General features: G+C 51.9%; 1 protein-coding gene across 1 annotated transcript; it reads left to right on the forward strand.

Moving 5' to 3' along the window:
• The first annotated feature begins 11045 nt into the window (after positions 1 to 11045).
• Positions 11046 to 20706, forward strand: NFATC4 (nuclear factor of activated T cells 4). The gene is made up of 10 exons (XM_070427130.1): positions 11046 to 11323; positions 12427 to 13522; positions 15149 to 15311; positions 15882 to 16081; positions 16391 to 16563; positions 17035 to 17175; positions 18058 to 18113; positions 18400 to 18526; positions 18738 to 19322; positions 20299 to 20706. Exons 1-10 carry the CDS (start codon positions 11224 to 11226, stop codon positions 20364 to 20366), a joined length of 2709 nt encoding a protein of 902 aa, XP_070283231.1. The 5' UTR covers positions 11046 to 11223; the 3' UTR covers positions 20367 to 20706.
• The last annotated feature ends 1683 nt before the right edge of the window (positions 20707 to 22389 follow it).

A 22389-nucleotide genomic window follows, 5' to 3' on the forward strand; every position in this document is an offset into this window, starting at 1 on the left:
CTTCTTGGGCATCTCAGCAACTCCTCACACCAGCTAGTGAGCCAGGTCCTCTTAAACTAAATCTGGATCTCAGCCCTGGGAGAAAGTTTGGGGCAGGATGGGTGGTCTTTCTTGGATATTTTATTTCAGTTCTAGGAGGGGTAGCTTTTTTTCGTATCTGCTATTCCCCCTTTCTTTAGAATTCTCTTTTCTTCTTACTAGCCAATCTCTCAGGAATTCAGTGCCCTATTATAGTTAACTAGAAGCCTGTTGCACGAAGATTTGTGCAATAGGCCTTCCTTCCCCTGGCTGCCGGCACTGGCTTTCCTCTGGCACCCGGGACCCAGGCCTTTAGTCTGGCTGCAGCGGAGAAGCCAAGCCTCTTCAGTTTTCAGTCTTCAGTCTTCATTCAGTCTTCAGTCTTCACTCCAGCTGGAGCCTTCAGTCTTTGCTCCTTGCCTGCGTATGCAAATTAACTGCCATCTTTGTTGGGTTAATTTGCATAGTCACTCTGATTGTCTGGTGGGTGTGGCAGAGTGACACTAATTTGCATATTTCTCTTTTATTAGTGTAGATACTTCTTTATATTAAACTTTACCAGTTCAGATTCCTGTGTGGTATCTGCCGCTTGATTAAGCCCTGACTGATACAGCTATAGTCCTAGGATATAATTCTTCAGGGGCTCTGACTGAAATCCTGGGGGAATTTATCAAGGCCCTCCTTCTTGACAGGTCTTTAACTCCAATTTTTGTTTCCTCAGTACCACAGGACTGCTGAAAGTTCTCTGCAGGCTCTTACCTAATAATTGGGGATCATTATTCTGTCTACCACATCTTGTTTCTTAGAACTATGGATTCTGGTAATAGATAAACAATACCATTTATTAGTCACTAGGTCAAAGTATAAAGAGACCTTAACCTCAATATGTATCTCCTTGATGGTGAATTAAATGAATGTTCAATAAGCCATTCCACTAATCGATAGGTAGGATTTTATGCAGCAAAACCTTAGAGAATATGTGGGGCATGCACAATTGGATATGAATAAAGATCATGCAAAATAAACTTTCACATTACTTCCACATTCTAGCAAGGCAAATTATGTGAGTTTCTGAGGGACCAGGTAGCAATTCTTATAGAACAAGTTAATGATGAGCAGTATGGAATTTTAGGGTTGGAAGTTTGCTTTCAATGCCATTGGATAGTTGCAGATAGGAGAACAAAGAACTTAGAACACAGAATATCCACCTTGAAGCCCAGAAGAAAATACAGCACTGCTTCATGCAACTTTTTCTCATAGATGTCAGATATAAACTAAACGCTAAAACTGATCTTGCACATCATTGAACTGCAGATGAGTTTATAACCTCAGCAGGATTCTGCAGTGAAAGTAAGAATAATGATTTGGAAAAATATCAGGAACTTGGCAATCCAAATATGGACATAAAAAAAAAGAATTAGAGCCCTAACCGGCTTGGCTCAGTGGATAGAGCGTCGGCCTGCGGACCAAGAGGTCCCAGGTTCGATTCTGGTAAAGGGCATGTACCTTGGTTGTGGGCACATCCCCAGTAGGAGGTGTGCAGGAGGCAGCTGATCAATGTTTCTCTATCATTGATGTTTCTAATCTTCTATCCCTCTCCCTTCCTCTCTGTAAAATATTAATAAAATATATTGAGAAAAAAAAGAACTAGAAGTCTTGGGAAAATCCAATTCAATAGTCTCCTTTGAAGCAATTCACTGTTTCCTCCTTGCAGAGGGGAGAGTGGGACTCTGCTTTGCTATGCCCCACCCCCTCTACACTCACCCCCTGCACTCATCCTCTGACCAGGATGGGCCAGAGAATGAGAAGCAATAACATGTCAAAGTAAATAGGAATGCTACCCAGAAGGAGCTGTAGGAATTTACTAAGGCAAAATCGAGGGAATTATATGTGATTATGAAATTGACGCCGAAGCCAGTTTGGCTCAGTGGATAGAGCGTCGGCCTGCGGACTGAAGGGTCCCAGGTTCGATTCCGGTCAAGGGCATGTACCTGGGTTGCAGGCACATCCCCAGTGGGGGATGTGCAGGAGGCAGCTGATCGATGTTTCTCTCTCATCGATGTTTCTAGCTCTCTATCTCTCTCCCTTCCTCTCTGTAAAAAATCAATTAAAAAATATATTAAAAAAAAAGAAATTGAATGTATCTGGCTGGGTACTCAGTTGGTTAGAGTATCATCCAATATGGCAAGGTTTTGGGTTCAGGACACATACAAGAATCAACAAATGAATGCATAAATAAATGGGACAACAAATCTCTCTCTCTCTCCCTCTCTCTCTCATAAAAAATTGAATGTATATGATCATGAATTTAATTGGATCATGAATTCATCAAAAAAGACAAGACCTAATTTTACCTGGAACCAAATTGATTGCAATAAAGGTCTACAACATATATTGCAAATGTTTAGCCTACAAAAATGCCTCAGTATCTGCAATTTTAAATGTCTCTTTAGTTTTGCCCTTTGCCTAATGATTCAGGAGAAGCATAGTTCTTCCTGAGAGTGGAGAGAAAGTGTCTCTGGTTACAGTGAAGATTCTGAATAGTTGCTGTAGACAACATCCTAGATGGCATCCTTAAAATAGGATAACCATAAAGCTCATAAATCGACTTCTTAACTATGTAAAGAACTTGATTTTACTCTGTAATACATAGTGAGAATAATTACATGGTAAGTCAAGAGTATTCTATATTAGAGGAAAGGACAATATGAGTAATTGGATTTATGGATAATCTCCAAATCTCATTTCTCTAGTTGGCAGAGGCTGCTAATTGACCCCGTGACCTTTCTTCCCATCTTCCTTAGTAATAAAACCTGACATTTTTAGCTTCACATATGTGCACTTGGAAGAAATTCACTTCCCAGCCTCCCTTACAGCTATATATGGCCATATGACTAAATTTTGGGTACTTGGAAGTAAATATAAATGGTGGGGGGGAGGGGGAGGGCATTTGTTCTTCTGCTCTTACTTTGTTGTTCTTGGTTTAAATATGGGTGTGATGGCCGGTCCTTGGGCAGCCACTTTCCATGAAGTGTAATGCTAAGAATAGTGGAACAGCAAGCTAGAAGGAGCTTGGAGCCTGAAGGTTGTGGAACTGCCATATCAGACCTTGACTGCCTACCTGCAGAGCCTTTACATGAGAGAGAAATAAACTTCTATTTCACTTAAACTATAGGTTTAAGGTTTTTATGTCATACACAGCCAAGCCTAATTCTAATGGGTGCACTTAGTTATTTAAACACCATCTCCTACCAACTGTTCAATTAGTCAACCACTGTCTTCTATCAATCTCTGTATCCCAGAGCTTAGCATGATATATGGTACATAATAGATTTTTGTTAAATGTGAGAGATTGGATAGACAATGGACAATGGCCAGGCCATATATAACAATAGAACTCTGACCCATAATCTGCAGCAACTAGCCTGGGAAACCAACCCATTGTTTATACCAGTCAGCTCAGGAAGCTAGTCTACTGTCTGTAAGACAGACTTGTAGGAAGTCAGACCACTGTCTTCAGCAACCAGCCCAGGAAGCCATATAGTAAGGCCTATAACAATCTCCTCAAAGCCAGATCTTGATTAATATGTGAAAACTTCCCTACTTTTTGTCCCCACTTTCAACTTAGGACCAATTGGAGAAAGCCAAACAGTGCACCCTTACCCAGTCACATAGGCACCCTGCTTCCACTCAGCCCACCTACAGCTTCCCTATCCAATCAACATACCCAATGCTTTCCTTTTTTTTTTCACTATACAGCTTTCCCATTCTTTTACCTGACTTTGAGTCTCTGCCAAAATGCAAGTGATGGTGACTTGTTACAACTCCATTGCTGTAAAAAGCTCTGAATGAATAGCTTTTGCCTGTCTCATTTAATTGGTCTTCATTTATTTCCACAAATGTTTGTTAAATAGATAAAACTCAAAAAGTAAGAGACTTTTGTAGAGAAAAAAAGACAAAGCCCCTTTCAGAGAACTGTACACTCTAGCAAGGCACACAGACATTAAATAAATACATACATAATGTATTATGTATGTATTCACAGTATTAAGAATGCTACGGGATTGTAGCTGAGATCTAGAGATGAATAAAAGTTAGTTAGACAAAGAGGGTTATGTGTAAAGAGAGAAGGAACAGCATCTGTGGAGTACTGGAAACAGGAAGGACTTGGTGCAGACCGGGAACTGAAAACATCCAGCACCATGAAGAGACTGTGCCTCAGGTCCTGAGGACTAGTTCCCCAGAACCACTGGTTTGCATCCTTCCTGAAGCCTCCTTCTCCTTTTCTGTTAGTTCTGTGATCTCGTCTTTCAATATGTCCCTCTTTTGCTTAAGTTATATGGAGTCAGTTTCTGTTGCTTCTAATCAAACATCTCTTACTGATAGAATTGCTTTGTTATATCTCCAGAATTATTGGTTTTTGTTATTAGTATATAACCTTTCATATATTTATGTCTTATTTCCCAATCATAAAATAGGTACCTGGAAGGAGCCACTGACTTTGGGGGTGATTTGTTACACGGCATTTGCTCAGGTTTCACGTTCAGGAACTAGGTCACAAGATCTGGTCCCTTGTGCCTGAGCTTGGTGTCATGATACTTGAGGGTCTATGAGGAGAGGATAAATGTGGGAGGGGTGTGAATTGTTGTGATCAGCCGGCAAACTGTGATCATCTAAAGATGGCCAGATGTGTGTGTTTATACTGTTCTACATGCTCATTTTACAGTGTAACTGCTACTCTTTCCATCTGGAGGTGAAGTCTCTGTTCCCACCCCTTAATTCTGGCCAGCGGCTTGTGACTGCCTTCACCAATGAAATACACATCATAAAAAGGATATAGCTTCTACCTGCAGTGCTCTCTCTCATGCTTGCCAGGTTGTAAGGAAGCCCAAGCCACGGGGAGCAGTCACATGTAGGTGGTACAGCCAATTGCTCTAACTAATATTTTAGCCAAAAGTCAACATCAACTGCTAGACATATGGTGATTCTAGCTCCCAGCCTTCAAGTCCCCCACCAGATACTCGGGAGCAGATAAGAGCCTTCCTCACTGTACCCTATCTGAATTTCTTACTCATAGAAACCATGAAAGATAGTAAATGATCATTGTGCTTTGAAACCACAAAGTTTTGGGAGTGATTTGTTATTCAGTAATCAAGACTAAAACATTATATAAAAAACTCGTAGTGTTTATTTGTGTTTAAATTTTTTTTTCAACAAAGGAGACAATGGAAAGCTATTAGCTTCAATCCTGGAGAAACAAAAATAATTGCAATTTTTTGAATTTATTATGAAGTGGGATTTTTATGAATCTTGCTAATAATATTGTTAGGTTTAAGATTTTTTTTCTAACTATTTATATATCTGTTGTTTTATGTGAAGAAAATGTTCAAAATTAAGTTAATATTTAGCCATAAAAAGGAATGAAATACTGATATATACTACAACAAGAATGAAGATTGAAAACATTATGCTAGCCCTAGCTGGTTTGGTTCAGTGGATAGAGTGTTGGCCTGCATACTGGAGTCCCAGGTTTGATTCCTGTCAAGGGCACATGCTCAGGTTGCAGGCTTGATCGAGATCCCTAGTGCGGGGCATGCAGGAGGCAGTCAATCAATGATTCTTTCTCATCATTGATGTTTCTGTCTCTCCCTCTCCTTTCCTCTCTGAAATCAATAAAAATATAGTAAACAAACAAAAAACATTATGCTAAGTGAAAAGAGCTCGACACAAAAGGTGACATATTATGTAATTCCATTTATATGAAATGTCCAGGATAGGCAAATCTATGGCAACAGAAAATAGATTGGTGGTTTCCAGGTGTAAGGGAATGGGGAGAATGGGAAGTGATTACTAATAGGTATAGGATTTCTTTTTGGGGGTGATGAAAATGTCCCAGAATTAGATATGATGATGATTGTACAACTTTGTGAATATACTAAAACCCACTAAGCTGTATATTTGAAAGAGTGGATTATATGGTATGTGGACTATATCACATTAAAAAATTAAAATTACTAAAAGGTTTTCTTTAATTAACTATAAGTGAGATAGAGCAACATATCTGGTAATGCTGTCCATATGTGAAGATCAATTTTGACAAAATCATTGACAAATTTGCAAAAATTAAGAACTGGAACAGAAGCTGTAATGTTATAATTTACTAGAGGCCCGGTGCACGAAATTCAAGCACTGGGGCGGTGTTGGGGTGGTGGAAGGGATGACAGATCCCTCAGCCAAGCCTATCCACTGCTGGGGAGGCAGGAGAGGCTCCCATTACCACTACTGTGTTCTCCAGCCATGAGCCTGGCTTCTGGCTGAGCGGTGCTCCCCCTGTGGGAGTGCACTGACCACCAGGGGGCAGCTCCTACATTGAGCGTCCGCCCCTGGTAGTCAGTGAACATCGTAGCTACTGGTCATTCCACCGTTCGGTTGATTTGTATATTAGCCTTTTGTTATATAGGATTCCTATGACAGACCAATATGTAAGTATGTTTTTACTTTTTATTTAAAATAAAAAGTATATGAGCCCTGGTCAGTTTGGCTCAGTGGATAGAGCATCCAGGGTTCAATTCCGGTCAAGGGCATAAGCCCATGTTTCGGGCTCAATCCCCAGTGGGGAACATGCAGGAGGCAGCTGAGCAATGATTTTCTCTCATTATTGGTTTTCTATCTCTCTCTCCCTCTCCCTTTCTGAAATCAATAAAAATATATTTAAAAATATATGAATATAATTACAATTATTAATCCATTGCTTTTTTCCTTTCTTATACTGTCTTATACTAAATATGTTGTATTTAACCAGTGTGATTATACATATGAGTATATGAGTTCAATAAAATGATTTTTACTCTTTGCATTTCTGGTTTCATATTATTAGTACTGAAAATAACTTTTTTTGTTATAGAGTAGAAGGGCTTAAAAATGATATGTTTCAGTTGTCAAATATGTAAGGTATGCCATTGACGTTAGAAACTGTTGTTGAGAGTCCAAATCAGAAAAAAAATCCAGGCCTACACTGGAATGGTGGTGAAAGGAATAGAAAGGAAAGATAGATAGGTAGATCGATACTGAATGAATAGCATGAATACACTGATAGTTCTCTACAGTTATGGGGGCAGGGAAGAGGGAGATGTCGGGTATGAAATATATTTTCAGTCTGATAATAACTGGAAATTCTTGGGGGGCTTGGTTTGTAACTATAGATATCCAATGCCTAGAACTGCCTCTGAACATACAGGTTCCTCAATATTTTTTGTTTGAATGAGTGAATGATCTTATCGGTGAGTGAATGAGTGGAAGATCACATCTTACCTGCCTCACACGCTCTCCATCCGTCTTTTTACTTCAGTTATTACTGTGGAACCGACAGCTTGCAGGTGTTACCCGACAGTACTTGCTCCCAGCTACGGCTTCTACCTTTTGCCTTTTGCCTTTTGCCTAGGGCCTTTTTTTTGATGCAACCTTGTAGGACATCTACCGTTTTCTGACACTTGTGTAAACCCAGAATGCCGGAGGCTGGTCCATCCTTGCTGCTTGACGCAGTCGCTGCAGGAAAGAGGGATCTGCACAGCATGTGTTTCAGTGGACCTGGCGTATGTAGCATACTGTTTTTAATATGTTTGCTCCCTTTAGCGCCATGTGTTTTAACCAAGGTCACCTCTCCGAGAAAGGTTGTTTCCCCAGGTGGGGATCTTTCCCTGAGGTTAGGGAGGGAATACAACCCCTTAATTAAGTGCCAGGCGGGTAGTTAAGCTACATGGTTTTTACTCCCTGGAATGAAGATGAGAAACACCTTGTAATAGAAATTGACAGGATTAAAATCGGCTGGTATAAATACGGATGTAACAAGACAATAAACGTCAGATCCTCATCAGTTCCTGACCAGAACTCCGACCAGAACTTTGGCTGGAGATCCTGGCTATAGGTCCTGACTAGGCTGCTGACCAACTGAAGGCTGTCTTCGTGTCATTCCTTCTTCGCCAACTCCGTCCACACCTTTGGGGACCCCTGGACCTGCTGGGATTGGACCCCAGCACCAGAAGAGTAAGGGAATTAACACTTAAGGGGCAACTTTTGACCATTGAGAGTGGGAGAGAGCAGATAAATATTCTCTTTTCTGTTTTTTGAATCACACTGTATACGGCTCCACAGAAGGTCCCAAGTGGAACAATGTTCCAGTCTCTCAAAGTGGCTCAATACTGCACCCCTGGCCGAGCTTTCCCTCTTTCCATTTCACTCTTCATGGTCCCCCACTTTTTAATTTTAATTTTTTAAAGTGTTTTTAAAAATTTAGAGAGAGAGAGAGGGAGAGGGAGAGAGAAACATCCATGTGAGAAATATCTACTGGCTGCCTTCTGCACGCGCCCCACTGGGAATCGAGCCCGCAACCCGGGCATGTGCCCTTGACCGGAATGGAACCCCGGACCCTTCAGTCCGCAGGCCGACGCTCTATCCGCTGAGCCAAACAGGCCAGGACTCTATATATTTTTGTATGCCTTGAATAATTTGCAAGAAGAATGTATCTCGTGTAATGAAAACACACACACACACACACACACACACACACACTCACACTCACACACACTCACACACAAACCGACCACCTCCAAGGCCGTGGAATTATGCTTGTGAAAGTGCAGAGCCCGAGGCAAACTGCTTCACCCTCGCCAGGTGAGAGAGCGGAGCTGTGCCCAGGTGCGCGCGCTAGGGGGCAGCGCAGCCAGGGCCGAGGCTGGGCCGGCCAGAAACCCGGAGCTGCGGGAGGGCGGGCCCTGGGTCTCGGCAGTCGCCAGCCGGGAGAAGTGCAGGGCAACCTAAGTTTACCGCTACCCGCTCTCCCCCAGGCAGGGCATGGCAGAAGTCATAAATTCCATCCCTCTGCTGCCGCCGGGCAGACCCGAGTGGGGACCCCCACTCCCCTGAGAGGAGCTTGGCACCCCCAGCAGTCTCCAGGCTCGTTGGTGCCACATTTGCGCTTCACAGCTCTCCCCTCTGCCCCCCCCCCCCCCCAGCACCCGCAGAGGGGAAATTGAGTCACTGGGAGGCGAGGCCAGAGTCCCCAGGGGAATGTGCGCCGTCGCCAGCCCTCGGGCCTTCCAGATGCTGGAGGAGGGGCAGGTTCTCCAGGAAAATATACAAAGGGGGTGAGAGGGGGAGGTGGCTGGCTGAGCAGGAGCCCAGCCAGACACATGGAGAAACGCTGCCCAGGATCAAAGGAAATAATGACATTTGAAAAGAATGTGCGCGTCTGCCTGCGGTGCGGAGGGGGGGCTCGGCTGGCGGGGTGGAGGGCCGCGGGGCCGGGCCGGGTCCGGGCTGCACCCCGCCCCTCGCGCCCCCGCGCCCACCTCCCCGGCCCCTCCTCCCGCTTAGGTGGACGCTGTCGCAGGTCTCGGGCGTTCCTCGCTCTCCCTCCTCGTGCGCCTCTCCTCCCTTTATTTCCGAGTTGGGGCTGGAAGGGAAGTGTAACCCGAGGAGACCCACCAGAGGGGGAAAATCGAACCCGCCGCCTCCCGCCTGGCCGCGGAACATTCTTCTCTCCCCGCCGGCCGGCCTCTTCTCTCCGCCCCTCCCGCGCCGCGGCCTGGGCTCGGAGCCGGGGCAGCTCCGCACGTCACTGGGGTCCCCGGGGGCTGGGGGGTCCCCAGGGCGGGCCAGAGGGAGGATGGGAGGGAGGGAGGGAGGCGAGGGAGGGGAGCGCGGGCCGCCCCGCCAGCCCTCCCCGCTTCCCCGCCCGGCAGCGCCTGTTTCTCATTAGAGTAGCGGGCGCGGTCCCGCCCGGCTCGCGAGTGTTTGTAAACGTCTGACCCGGGGGCCGTCGCTTAACCCTTTAGGTGCGGGGCTGGGGGGCTGGGGGGGGGACGCCACGGGGGAAGCAGCCCCGAGCCGGAGGGATTTACATGAAAGATCGCGTGTTAGAAAAGTTTGAAGTGCACAGTCCGCGCGGGGCGGCGGGGGAGGGGGTGACACCCCACCCCTTCCGCCGTCTGAGTCAGGGATTTCGGACCTAATTCCCTCTCATACACCGGGGCCCTTCCTTGCCGGCCCTTCCTAGAAAATCCAGTCCAAGTTTTCCTTCCTCCTCCCGCCCAGGTGACAGGTGTCCGACTAGGGGCCCTCGGAGTTGCCGGGCTCCGGGCCCCTAGTAAACCTGGCCGGGATTTTCAGGAGAGCCGGAGCGGGATGCCAAAGAGTCAGAGATTCATTCCAGGCTGCAGTTCTGGGGGGGGCGGGGGGGGGGCGGGGGGCGGGCGACTTCCCTAGGAGGCTAATTAATGGCCCCTCTGGGTGCCTGGGACAGGGGCAGCGGCAAAGCCCGGCCTGGATCCTCGCCCATCTGGGGCCGTGGACCCATGGACAGTTCTCCAGGACAGCTGAATGTTTCTTCACCTTTGGGGTGGGGTCGGGGGAGAGACAGCCGGTGGAGGGGCTGCTCTGACTGAGCCAAGGCTTCTCGAAGGCCCAGGCAGGGCGGGCTCAGGCGAGGGACTTCGGAGGAAGGGCCTTTCGCTCTGCAGAGCAGCCTGCAGCCCCTCTGCACCCCGCAGTCCGCTTGGCCTGAGGCTCGGAGGGAAAGAGGAGGAGAGGGGGGCCTTTCTAGCTAGTTGGTGGCTGCAGAACTCCTTCAGAACGTAAGAAAGGGTCTCCGTGGCCCCTCTACCCCGTGAGCCCCAAATGTGGCCTCTTTAAGGCACTCGGACCCGGAGCCCCTGAACTTCAGCTAAGTTGGGGGTTGGGGATGGTAGTGCTCCAGGCATCGGGCAGTGATTGTCACAGCCGCGGGCCAATCGGCACCATTGTGGTCATCCCACGCTGGAGGGACCGTTTTCCAATTCAGTTTTGTTCTCTCTCTCTCTTTTTTTTTTTTTTTTTTTGAAGGGGAGGGACTGGAGGGAGGACAGAGGGAGAGAGGGAGGGTGGGGAAGGACGAGGGGCGCGTGGTTTTCCCATCTCATCCCCGGAGGAGGGGCCGGAGCATCCCGGGCAGCCAATCAGGGCCAGGCTGGGGGGGCCGCTTTGAAGAAGTTTGGGGAAAAAAGTTTGGAAAAGTTTCTATAATAACTAGGGGGCGTCCGGAGGGAGGCGGCAGCGGCGGAGGAGGGGGCGTCTCAGACAAGGGGCGGGAGGGAGCCGCGGGCGCAGCGACGGCAGCCTCCTGAGCGCCCCCTCCCACCCGGACCGGGACTGGGGGCTCCGGCCGGATCCATGGGGGCCGCGAGCTGCGAGGATGAGGAGCTGGAATTTAAGCTGGTGTTCGGGGAGGAGAAGGAGGCCCCCCCGCTGAGCGCAGGGGGCCCGGGGGAAGGTTAGTGCGGGGCTGGGAGGGGGTCTTGGGTCCCAGAGGGAAGGGCCCGGGGATGCTGAGTCTGGGGACCCCGGGGCAGCGAGCCTGGGGCGGGAGGGGAGGGGGTCGGAGGTTGAAGGGAGTCGCGGGGCTGGGGGCTCTGTGGAGGTCTTCGGGGGGCCGGGCACCACTTTCTCCTTTTTAGGTGGTGACGGGGGTGGGGGCGGGGGTGCCGCTGGCTGCGCGCCGCCTCTCGGCTGGGCCGACTGTCACTGGGATGGGGGCGAGCGGGAGCGGCGGTCCTGGGACCCCCGGCGCCGCCCCGGGAACGGAAGGTTGGGCTCTGGAGCGTGCCCCCTGCAGACCGAGCCCCGGGCCGGCGGACCCGACGCCGGGGCCGGGACCCCGGGCACTCTCGGGGCCGCCGGGGCGCCCCTCCCCCTCCCCGTCTGGCCGCAACAAGAGGCAGATGGCTGGGACCGTGCCGGGGGCGGCGGCCGCCGTTCGCACGGAATCCGTGCCGCGCGCGGCCCCCCCTCCCCACGGGCCGGGCAAGCAGCACCCCCGCCCCCAAATTGGGGGTGGGGAGCGAGGGAGGAGCCACCTCTCCTCGTCACCACTGCCCTGGCGCGCCCCCCGCCCCCCCTTCTTCCCTGGCCACTGTTGCGATAGCAACTGGGGCTCCTGCCAGCGCCGTTTGGGGGTTTGGGAACCGCTACTAATTGGGTTCATGTGTGAGTCGCCCCCAGCCCAGCCGGGCGCCTCTCTAAACGCGCCTCCAGGCCCCACTCCAGCCCCTCTCGACCTACACCCCTCACCTTCAGACCCACCCGGTCTGGTGCGTCTGGTGCCCGAGGTCCCAGGGCAGGGGGCTCAGAGGGTGGGCTGTTAACAGGCTTGGCGCTTCTGGATCCGTCTCTTCCACCTTCCGAGGTTCAACTGTGCTTCTGTCTTTGTGGCTCTGAAGGGCACCTTAGAGACCCCTCTTTGCTGAGGAGGGGGTGGCATACAGGACTAAGGGGGCTGATCTCTCAAGGAACCCAGACATCTTCTCACCTGCTTCTCTCTCTTCCCATCTCCCATGGCATCCCTCTCTCTGTCCCCCTCCCTCCCCATTTCGACAGAACTGGACTCAGAGGACACTCCGACATGCTGCCGCCTGGCCCTGGGGGAGCCCCCTCCCTATGGCGCGGCCCCTATTGGCATTCCCCGGCCACCACCCCCTCGGCCTGGCATGCACTCGCCGCCACCCCGCCCAGCCCCCTCCCCTGGCACTTGGGAGAGCCAGCCCGCTCGTTCGGTGAGGCTGGGGGGGCCCGGAGGGGGCTCGGGTGGGGCCGGGGGAGGCCGTGTCCTGGAGTGCCCGAGCATCCGCATCACTTCCATCTCTCCCACGCCTGACCCGCCAGCCACCCTGGAGGACAACCCCGATGCCTGGGGGGACGGCTCTCCCAGGGATTACCCCCCACCAGAAGGCTTTGGAGGCTACCGAGAGGCAGGGGGCCAGGGCGGGGGCCCCTTCTTCAGCCCCAGCCCTGGCAGCAGCAGCCTGTCCTCCTGGAGCTTCTTCTCAGACGCCTCTGATGAGGCCGCCCTGTATGCCGCTTGCGATGAGGTGGAGTCTGAGCTAAATGAAGCGGCCTCCCGCTTTGGCCTGGGCTCCCCACTGCCCTCGCCCCGGGCATCCCCTAGGCCATGGACCCCCGATGATCCCTGGAGCCTGTATGGTCCAAGCCCCGGAGGCCGGGGACCAGAAGACAGCTGGCTACTTCTCAGCGCTCCTGGGCCCTCCCCAGCCTCCCCACGGCCAGCCTCTCCGTGTGGCAAACGCCGCTATTCAAGCTCCGGAACCCCATCTTCAGCCTCTCCAGCTCTGTCCCGCCGGGGCAGCCTGGGAGAAGAGGGGCCCGAGCCACCTCCACCACCCCCACTGCCTCTGGCCCGGGATCCTGGCTCCCCTGGCCCCTTTGACTATGTGGGGGCCCCACCAGCCGAGAGCATCCCCCAGAAAACCCGGAGGACTTCCAGTGAGCAGGCGGTGACCCTGCCTCGGTCTGAGGAGCCGGCTCCGTGCAACGGGAAGCTGCCTTCGGGAGCAGAGGAGACTGCAGCTCCTCCAGGTGGTCCTCGGAAGGAGGGAGCTGGCATGGACTACCTGGCAGTGCCCTCCCCTCTGGCTTGGTCCAAGGCCCGGATTGGGGGACACAGCCCCATCTTCAGGTGAGGGTTGTGCCCAGCACCACTGCCATTCCACTTTGGAGCAGGTCAAGGGATCAGTTTGAAGAAAGGTCCTAGTTCTGTGCCCTTGGCATTTCAAAAGAGAATCTGTAACCAGCTTGGCTGCTACCATTTACCCAGTTTTAGGGAGGATTAAATCAACAGCAACATACCCCTTCTACAAACCAATGATTTGCAAAAGCATAATCATTCCCTGTGGATCAATAACAAAAAAGCCCCACCCCCACCCCTTAGGCAAAGCGGGAGTTCCTCTAGGGCAGTGGTTCTCAACCTTCCTAATGCCACGACCCTTTAATACAGTTCCTCATGTTGTGGTGACCCCCAATTTCATTGTTACAAATTGAACATAATTAAAGCATAGTGATTAATCACAAAAACAATATGTAATTATATATGTGTTTTCCGATGGTCTTAGGTGACCCCTGTGAAAGGGTCGTTTGAGCCCCAAAGGGGTCGCGACCCACAGGTTGAGAACCGCTGCTCTAGGGTCCTCCACACCTAGTTTTGGGCTGGCATGGTCTGGACATGGACTGTGGACTGGATTTCATACTTACACGGGGTAGCAGGAAGTCCCCCTTCTCTAACTTTTAATTTCTAGGGCCCAATTTGTGCCTTAAAAGTATAGCTGCTCATTTGAATTAAAATAGCATATATTTGCAAGACAAAAATTCATATTAAAACAAGCAGTTCTTGCATTCTTTTATCCATTTTACCCTCAAAGAATCCTGCCCATTTCAATAATCCTGAATCTTGGGATGTCAGGTTGAGCTGGCTCCATCCAGGAAAGTTTCCCGGGAAAAGAAACCTTAACACCTGTTCTCTTTGGTTCCTCTAGGGCAGGGTTTCTCACCCTCAGCACTATTGATATTTTGAACAGGATAATTCTTTGTTGTGGAGGCTGTGCGGGGCATTGTAGGATGGTTTAGCAGCATCCCTGACCTCTACCCACTAGATGCTAGCAGTACCCCCTCCTCTAGTGTGACAACCAAAAAACGCCTCTAGACATTGCCAAATATCACCTGGGGCCATCACCAGTTGAGATCCCCCCCTGGCCTTGGGTATCTGGGAGCTCAATAGAGGAATAACCCCTAGTTTCTGGACTGGACCTCTCCAGCCCCAACTAGTGGAATGGGCACTGACTGGGAACAGGGCGTGTGCTCAGTCCTGGCTTCTGTCAGTCACTGGCTTGCTTGGCTCACCATGTTCTAACATCTGGGTCTCCGTTTCTTTATTTGAAAAACAAAGGGGTTTATCTCCGAGGCCCATGTTCAGTCTGAAATGGTGCTTCTTTCCTGGACTCTTTTCCCATCCGGGTCTAAGGATTAGGATGGGCTTTGGGTGCCTCTGTATCCAAGCGAACCATTGCCACCTCAGACCCTTTGCTCAGAACTGGAAAGGAGGGAGTCTCAGGCCCGGTGCCCTCTTCCACACCCTCATCTTGAGCGGTTCTGAGGGGCCTTCCCCTCTCACCCTGCTTCTGGGCTTTTGGACTATTTTATTCCCACACCCAAATCCCCTCCTCCCTCACATGCCAGGGAGCTGAGACTCGGTGCTGCCCTGACCAGGGTCTGAGGCTATAGATGATCAGTGCTCTTTTCTTCTGTCTAGGACCTCTGCCCTACCCCCACTTGACTGGCCTCTGCCCAGCCAGTACGAGCAGCTGGAGCTGAGGATTGAGGTGCAGCCTAGAGCCCACCATCGGGCCCACTATGAGACAGAGGGCAGCCGAGGTGCTGTCAAAGCTGCTCCTGGTGGTCACCCTGTAGTCAAGGTAAGGGGCAGAGGCCTGATAGTCTTCCTCTCCTCCAGTCCCAGATCCCTGCAGATGGGCTCCAGCTGTGCGGACCCGTGGCACTGCCCTTTCCCACACTCCCTCTCAGCAGTGACCCTGTAGGCAGACTGGAGTTGGGGGAGGAAGGGTGCCTTTCAAGGACCCGGATATACTTTCTACTCCTCTATCCCTCCACCCCCACTCCCTTCATCCCATGGGACACCAGCCTCATGTCTACTGTGGAAAATGATGGCCTGCCAGATGTGGGGGAGGGCTTAGGCTGAGGCCAAAGTTCACTGGGAGTTAGGTTGTCTTCATTGAGTTGGGCCAGTCTCTCTTGGGAGATTTTCCCCTTTGCCCAGCTCAGTTTGAGCCTTATTCCAAGAATAACACTGTGAACTCCAGGCCACATTTTCTCCACAACCGATGCCCAATCCCCCCTGGGAATCCCTTCCAGGATATCCTTTGTCTTTCACCATCTTTACCCCTTGGAGGACTGAAAACCCTGGGATGGATGAAAGATCAGACAGTGGAGATTTCAGTTGTGTTGCCCGTGTCTCCCTCTGCCAGCTCCTAGGCTACAGTGAGAAGCCACTGACCCTACAAATGTTCATCGGCACTGCAGACGAAAGGAACCTGCGGCCTCATGCCTTCTATCAGGTGCACCGCATCACCGGCAAGATGGTGGCCACGGCCAGCTATGAAGCTGTAGTCAGTGGTACCAAGGTGTTGGAGATGACCCTGCTTCCTGAGAACAACATGGCAGCCAAGTAGGTTCCCACTCTACTCCCCCTCCGTCCTCAGGCTTTAGGACCAGTCTTTCCCATGCTTCCTCTTCCCAGGAGAGCTAGACATCATCCAGAGGAGCAGTTTCAGGCTTTCTCACCATCTAGAAGAGTACTTTTGGGGCTCGGGAGCAGTCTGCAGAGGTCACCTCTGGGTTAAAATAGTCCTCCTAGGCTCCCAGAGCAGGTCTTCAGGGCTTTGGATAGAGGGTGGGGGGGCTTCCCTCTTGGGGTTGCGGGTATTACCATTCTGGCTTCAGTTGGGAAGGCTTGCCTTCCATTCTTTGCCTTCAGCATTGACTGTGCTGGAATCCTGAAGCTTCGGAATTCAGACATTGAGCTGCGGAAGGGTGAGACGGATATCGGGCGCAAGAACACACGTGTGCGGCTGGTATTCCGGGTACACGTGCCCCAGGGCAGCGGGAAGGTCGTCTCTGTGCAGACAGCATCAGTGCCCATCGAGTGCTGTGAGCAAAGAGGCCCTATGCCATCTCTCTGTCTCTGTGACCCTCTTGTCTGTGTGTGTGTGTGTGTCTGTCCACCTTATCTCCTCTGCATAGTGTCCTGTGCCCCATCTTTCCTGGGTAGCCCTGCAAAGGAGTTAGCCCTCATTTCTAGGGTGGGAGGAGTATTCTAATTTGCCCCTGCTGCTGACTCTGTCTCTGGGATGGACTAGAGTGCCCCTGTCCTCCCTCTGTGGTCAATGGCTCTGTGCACTTGTTTGGATAACTCTCTGGCCTGCCCTGTTGCTCACTGTCTGCCTGGGTGGCTCTTTACATGGTGTGTGCCACCCCAGGGGCTCCGTGGGTTTACTTGTGTGTCTGCCACTGAGGAGGGCTCCACCAGGGCCCTGTGGCAGTTATTCCAAGGGCATGGGGCAGAGGAGGCTGTCCTCTCCATATGCAGTCCAGCCAGGCCTTTCCTGCACTGCTCTGCAGCCCAGCGCTCGGCCCAGGAGCTGCCCCAGGTGGAGGCCTACAGCCCCAGTGCCTGCTCCGTGAGAGGAGGAGAGGAGCTAGTGCTAACTGGCTCCAACTTCCTGCCGGATTCCAAGGTGGTGTTCATCGAGAGGGGCCCCGGTGAGTACTCACTGGGGAGGGAAGGGCAGGGCGGAAGAGTTGGGACAGGCAGGTGAAAGAACTCTGGCACTGCCACTAAACTAACTTCTCTGTAAAAGAGGCAGATAGACTATCCTTCCTCTTGGACTTTCTGCTTCATGGGCATGACAGCAATCTGTAATGCTCAGGATGGTGAACAAGTGTAAGAAATACACATTCCATTTTTTAGGGAGAAGTTGGTTTTGAGATAATTGACCCCATGTGGATAGGGTCGATGAGGAGAAGGGAAGAGGTAACCCTCATAGTCCCACGCTCAGTCCCTCCTGAGTTATGAGCCAGTAGCACAGCTATGATTACGAGAGCCTGTGACATACCCCAAGATGGAGCTTCACAGGGAGAAGGGAAGACCGAGGGGCCCAGGTGCACCCACCAGCTTGAGGCCTTTGTCCTCTCCCAACCCTGACCACCAAGAGCCCTAGCACCGGCGCTCAAATAGAACAGATTTTGAGATGCTGGATCGTGAGACTTGAGGTCTCATTGCCCTCCTTCAAGGTAGGACCCTTTCCTATCCTTGAACTTCCTCCCAACACTATCATGGGAGGGGATGTTTGGAACAGGATGGGAGGGTTCAAGAGTTCCTTTTGTCACCCACTCCCTTTGGTTCCTAGGCTGGTCCTGCTATCTCTGTTGGTCTCAGCTTGCTGCTCTATATCTTATGGACAGTTTAAAACCCTGCCTTTTCCATTCAATTGAATAAACATGCAGCAGGCTTCTTTGTGAGTGAAGCCTTGTAGAGGCCTTCTGAGTCTGGCCTTGGCTTTAGCAGGAGGAGAAGTGGCAGAGGACTGGGTATGGGGTGGGGGCCCTGGAGCTGGGCTGGAGTAGTCTGTTCCCCCTGCACAGATGGAAAGCTGCAATGGGAGGAGGAGGCCACTGTGAACCGGTTACAGAGCAACGAGGTACAAGTGTCACTGGGGTGCCCACCATCTGGGCAGGGCGGGATGGGGGCGGGGAATTCGGCAGGGAATTCCCAGGAGGGGCCCTTGACCAGGGGAAGGGACTCCAGGAGTGACCTGTTCTTTTCTAGAGGACACATTCTGGCCCCTTGGAGCAGGTTCTTCTCTAGGGGATGAACTTCGCTCCTTAGCAAATGGAAAAATCCAGGAGGTGGAGTTCCGGTCCCTGGAAGGGCTGGGCTGAGCCTAGGTTCCTGAGGGCTCCCTGTCTATCCTCTGCTCCTTCCAGGTGACACTGACCCTGACTGTCCCTGAGTACAGCAACAAGCGGGTGTCCCGGCCCGTCCAGGTCTACTTTTATGTCTCCAACGGGCGCAGGAAGCGCAGCCCTACCCAGAGTTTCAAGTTCCTGCCTGGTGCGCTCTAGGACAGCCCACGGTGGGGTGTGGGGGTGAGGGGAGCTGTGGCAAGGCGGAGGGATGCCATGCCTTCATCGTGAGGGATCTTGGGATGGGAAGGTAGATGGAGGGTGTGCAGTGTGTGTGTTGGGGCCGGGGGCGGGGGGGGGGGGGGGGTGGCGCTATCAGTCGTCTCACCAGTGTGTCCTCCTGCTTCCTATCCACCCAGTGATCTTCAAGGAAGAGCCCCTACCAGACTCATCTCTCCGGGGCTTCCCTTCAGCCTCAGGCCCCTCCTTTGGCACTGACATGGACTTCTCACCACCCAGGCCCCCCTACTCCTCTTATCCCCATGAAGACCCTGCTTACGAACCTCCTTACCTGTCAGAAGGTTTCAGCTATGGCACACCCCCTCTGTACCCCCAAACGGGGCCCCCACCATCATACAGACCTGGCCTTCGGATGTTCCCTGAGACTGGGGGTACAGCAGGTTGTGCCCGTCCACCAGTCTCCTTCCTTCCCCGGCCCTTTCCCAGTGACCCCTATGGGGGACGGGCCTCCCCCTTTCCCCTGGGGCTGCCATTCCCTCCTCCAGCCCCTTTCCAGCCTCCACTGCCTTCCTCCCCACCGCTGGAAGGCCCATTCCCTCCCCAGAGTGGTGTTCACCCCCCACCTCCTGAGGGGTACAATGAGGTAGGGCCAAGCTATGGCCCTGGGGAGGGGACTCCGGAGCAGGAGAAATCCAGGGGTGGCTATGGCAACGGCAGCGGCTTCCGAGACAGTGTCCCTATCCAGGGTATCACGCTGGAGGAAGGTGAGTGTGGAACTGGCCGCTGCAAGTGTGAGTGTGTGTAAGAGATTGCTCTGCATGTTTGCTGAGGGCTGGAGCTTGATCCCTTGAGACCAGTCAGGGGGTCTCAGGAGTCAAGTTCGTGGTGCATGTAGCCACATGAACCCAGTTAACTTAATTCTGAAGGGTGCATGGAGTTCCTGCCTCTGCCCCAGATCACAAAATCACAGGTTACAAGTACTTTCAAGATCATTTAATATACCTCCCCCCTTTGCAGATTGAGGCACTGAATTTCAGAGAGGAGCAGTGGCTTGCTGAGGTCTCAGTCAAGCATGCTTTCCCTTGCCTCAGCTTCCCCCTAAACATGCTGACTGTGGTCAGGATGGGTGATGAAGAACCTTGATATTTTGCCTCTTCCTCCCACTGACTACACCCACCCCTGGCCCTGCTGACAGAGATTGTCCTGACATTGCAGGCTGCTGAGCCAGCAGGAGAGGGCTAGGATGGGGGCCTGGGAGCCCACATGAATGGAGCTGAGCAGATTTGATTGGGAGCAGGTGTTAAGATATACAGTGGGGCCTTGACTTACGAGTTTAATTCGTTCCGTGAAGGAGCTTGTAACTCAAATTACTTGTATGTCAAATCAAAAAGTGAACGAGTGAGACACGTGATGCTGGGCTGATGTTGTGGCGTTCACTGTGACGTTCACTGTGACGTTCTCTGCGCAACTAGCAGTGGGGTATCTGAAGCTGGCTCATAACCCGAATTTTAGCTCACAACTCAAAGCAAAAAATCGGCCCAGAGATGGCTCGTATCTCGAAAAACTCGTTATTCGGAACACTCATAAGTCAAGGCCCCACTGTATTGGGGAAAGTGAGGCCCAGTGGAGGAGGAGCCTAGAGGCTTCTTAGACTGAAGCCTGTCTTGCATGGGTTGGGGGTCTCTGGAAAAGGAAGGGAGCTGCCCCTAGCCCAATCTCTCTATTGTCCCTCCATTACAGTGAGTGAAATCATTGGCCGAGACCTGAGTGGCTTCCCAGCACCTCCTGGAGATGAGCCTCCTGCTTGAACCATCACCTGGCAATTCCAGCCTCCTGGCCCCTCCAGCCCTGCCCACTCTCCCTTCATCCTGGGGTGGTGGTTCCAGAAGCTGGGGGCCAATCTGGTTCTTCTTTCCCCAGCTTTTGCCTCTTTCCCTCTGCCCGCCCTCCCCGCCCCCCTCCTCCTCTAGCTGAGATGTGGCCCCTGGGCCTGGTGCTGCCAGGGAAGGCTCAGTGAGGGACAGCATGGAGGACGGAGGCTGGGTGGGAGGACTGACTGGAGTGAAGGCTGTGTCTGGATTGTGTACGGGCCCTGGTACTGGGAGCCTGGGACAGGCGGATGGATAATAAACTGCTCACTGACGAGTGCTTCAGGCTCCAGAGCTCTTTGGCGAGAGAGGAGGGGCAGCTTACCCTGGCCTGAGGTGGCTTAGAGGTAGGAAAGAGATGGGATGTGGCTGGGATCATTGTAACCCAAAGAGCTTCTCAGAGTAGGGGGCTGGGGATAATTTAAGGAGCCCCAGAGGCTCCCTAACTGGGTTGGGGTTGGGGGCCAGAGCTTTAGTAGGCCTATCCTCCCTGGGATTCAAATTCCTGTAGGCTCTTTGGGATGGGACCCAGGAATCTGTATTTTCAAGTTTCTTTTTCTTTCTACCACCCAGATGATTCTGATTCATAGGCAAGGTCAGGAAACACCAATCTAGCCCTTCTCCCTTATTTACAAAGGAGGGATCTGAGACTAAGAGGGAAGGGGCTTGCCCAAGGTCACACAGCTAATCGGTAGCAGGTTAAATGTATACTCCTGGGCTCCTGCCTCCAGCCCACCCTCAGCCACCCTGACTCATCAGGCTCAGGCCCCTGAAGCTTATCTTCCTGGAGTAGGGTTGGGGGTGAGGGAGGGCTGGCATGGGTCTATCCACAGTCTGGATTCTTGGGGACAGTGAAAACATTCTGGAAAGATCTGTGCTTTGGAAGTAGATTGCAGGAAGCCATGCAACCTCTCTAGCGGGTCTGAGTGCTACCCTGGGGCTCAGTGCATCGTTTGGCTCCTGGTCTGTCTTGCAGGTATGCCCGCATATCACCAATGACAGGCCCATGCTCAAAGCCTGGTTTGTCCTGTCTTGACAGCCAATGTGGCCAAGTCCCCAGTGGACTGGGCATTTAGTACCATTAGCCTGCGATGGCTAGGCTTGGCTGCTGGGGCTACACCCCAAATACATTCAGGGAGTTGGTACTCAGGAAACTGGCCTCACCTCCAGGCTGGTGGGGCCTCTCTATATCCAATGGGTTCCAACAGGTCTGGCAAGAACCCATGTGTTCAGGGGTGGGTGTGAGAGAAGCTGGCTCTGAAGTGGAGAACAAGAGAACCAGGACGACCCTCAATAACAAGGAATTTTCTTTATCTTCCTGAATACAAACTGCTGTGCACCAAACTGACATCAAGTGATCAGCTCATTGGGCCGTGTCCTTGGCTGCTTTTCAAAGATACCCTCCAGTAGGGGCCAGAGTCATTACCCTGTAATTTCCATGTCAGGAGGGACCTTGGGATACATGTGTTATAACCAGCATTCTACAACACCCCCCACCCCACCTCATACCCCAAGATCTCTAACAAGGGATATCAGCTTCTGTGAATGAAAAGCGGTAGGGGACTCACTACCTCCCAAGACAGATGATTTCATTTTCTGCCAGGGCACTGCCATTCGTTCATTGCCAGACATTTATCAGGCAGCTAAGTGCCAGCCAATGGGTCCTGGAGGACCTCACGAGGCCACAGTAAATCAACACCTCATTGTAACTCAACAGTTCAACTCAGTAAATATTTCTCTTAGAATATAAGGTTTGGGGGCGGGGGGCGGGCAGTGAACAATTTTGTTACAGGGCGCAGAAAGAGCAGAGAGCAGGGGCACTCCGTCCAGCTGTAGGAGCTAGCGGGAACTTCAGGGGTGACTTCTAGATTGAGACCTGCAGCATGACTGAACTGACCAACCCAGGAGCAGGAAAAGGCAGGCCAGGCAGAGCCACCAGGATGGGCTAGATCCTGGAGGAGAG

Source organism: Myotis yumanensis, unplaced genomic scaffold, assembly GCF_028538775.1.
Source record: "Myotis yumanensis isolate MYYU_CA2020_CCGP unplaced genomic scaffold, mMyoYum1.0.hap1 SCAF_1, whole genome shotgun sequence".
NCBI classification, from domain to species: Eukaryota; Metazoa; Chordata; class Mammalia; order Chiroptera; family Vespertilionidae; genus Myotis; species Myotis yumanensis.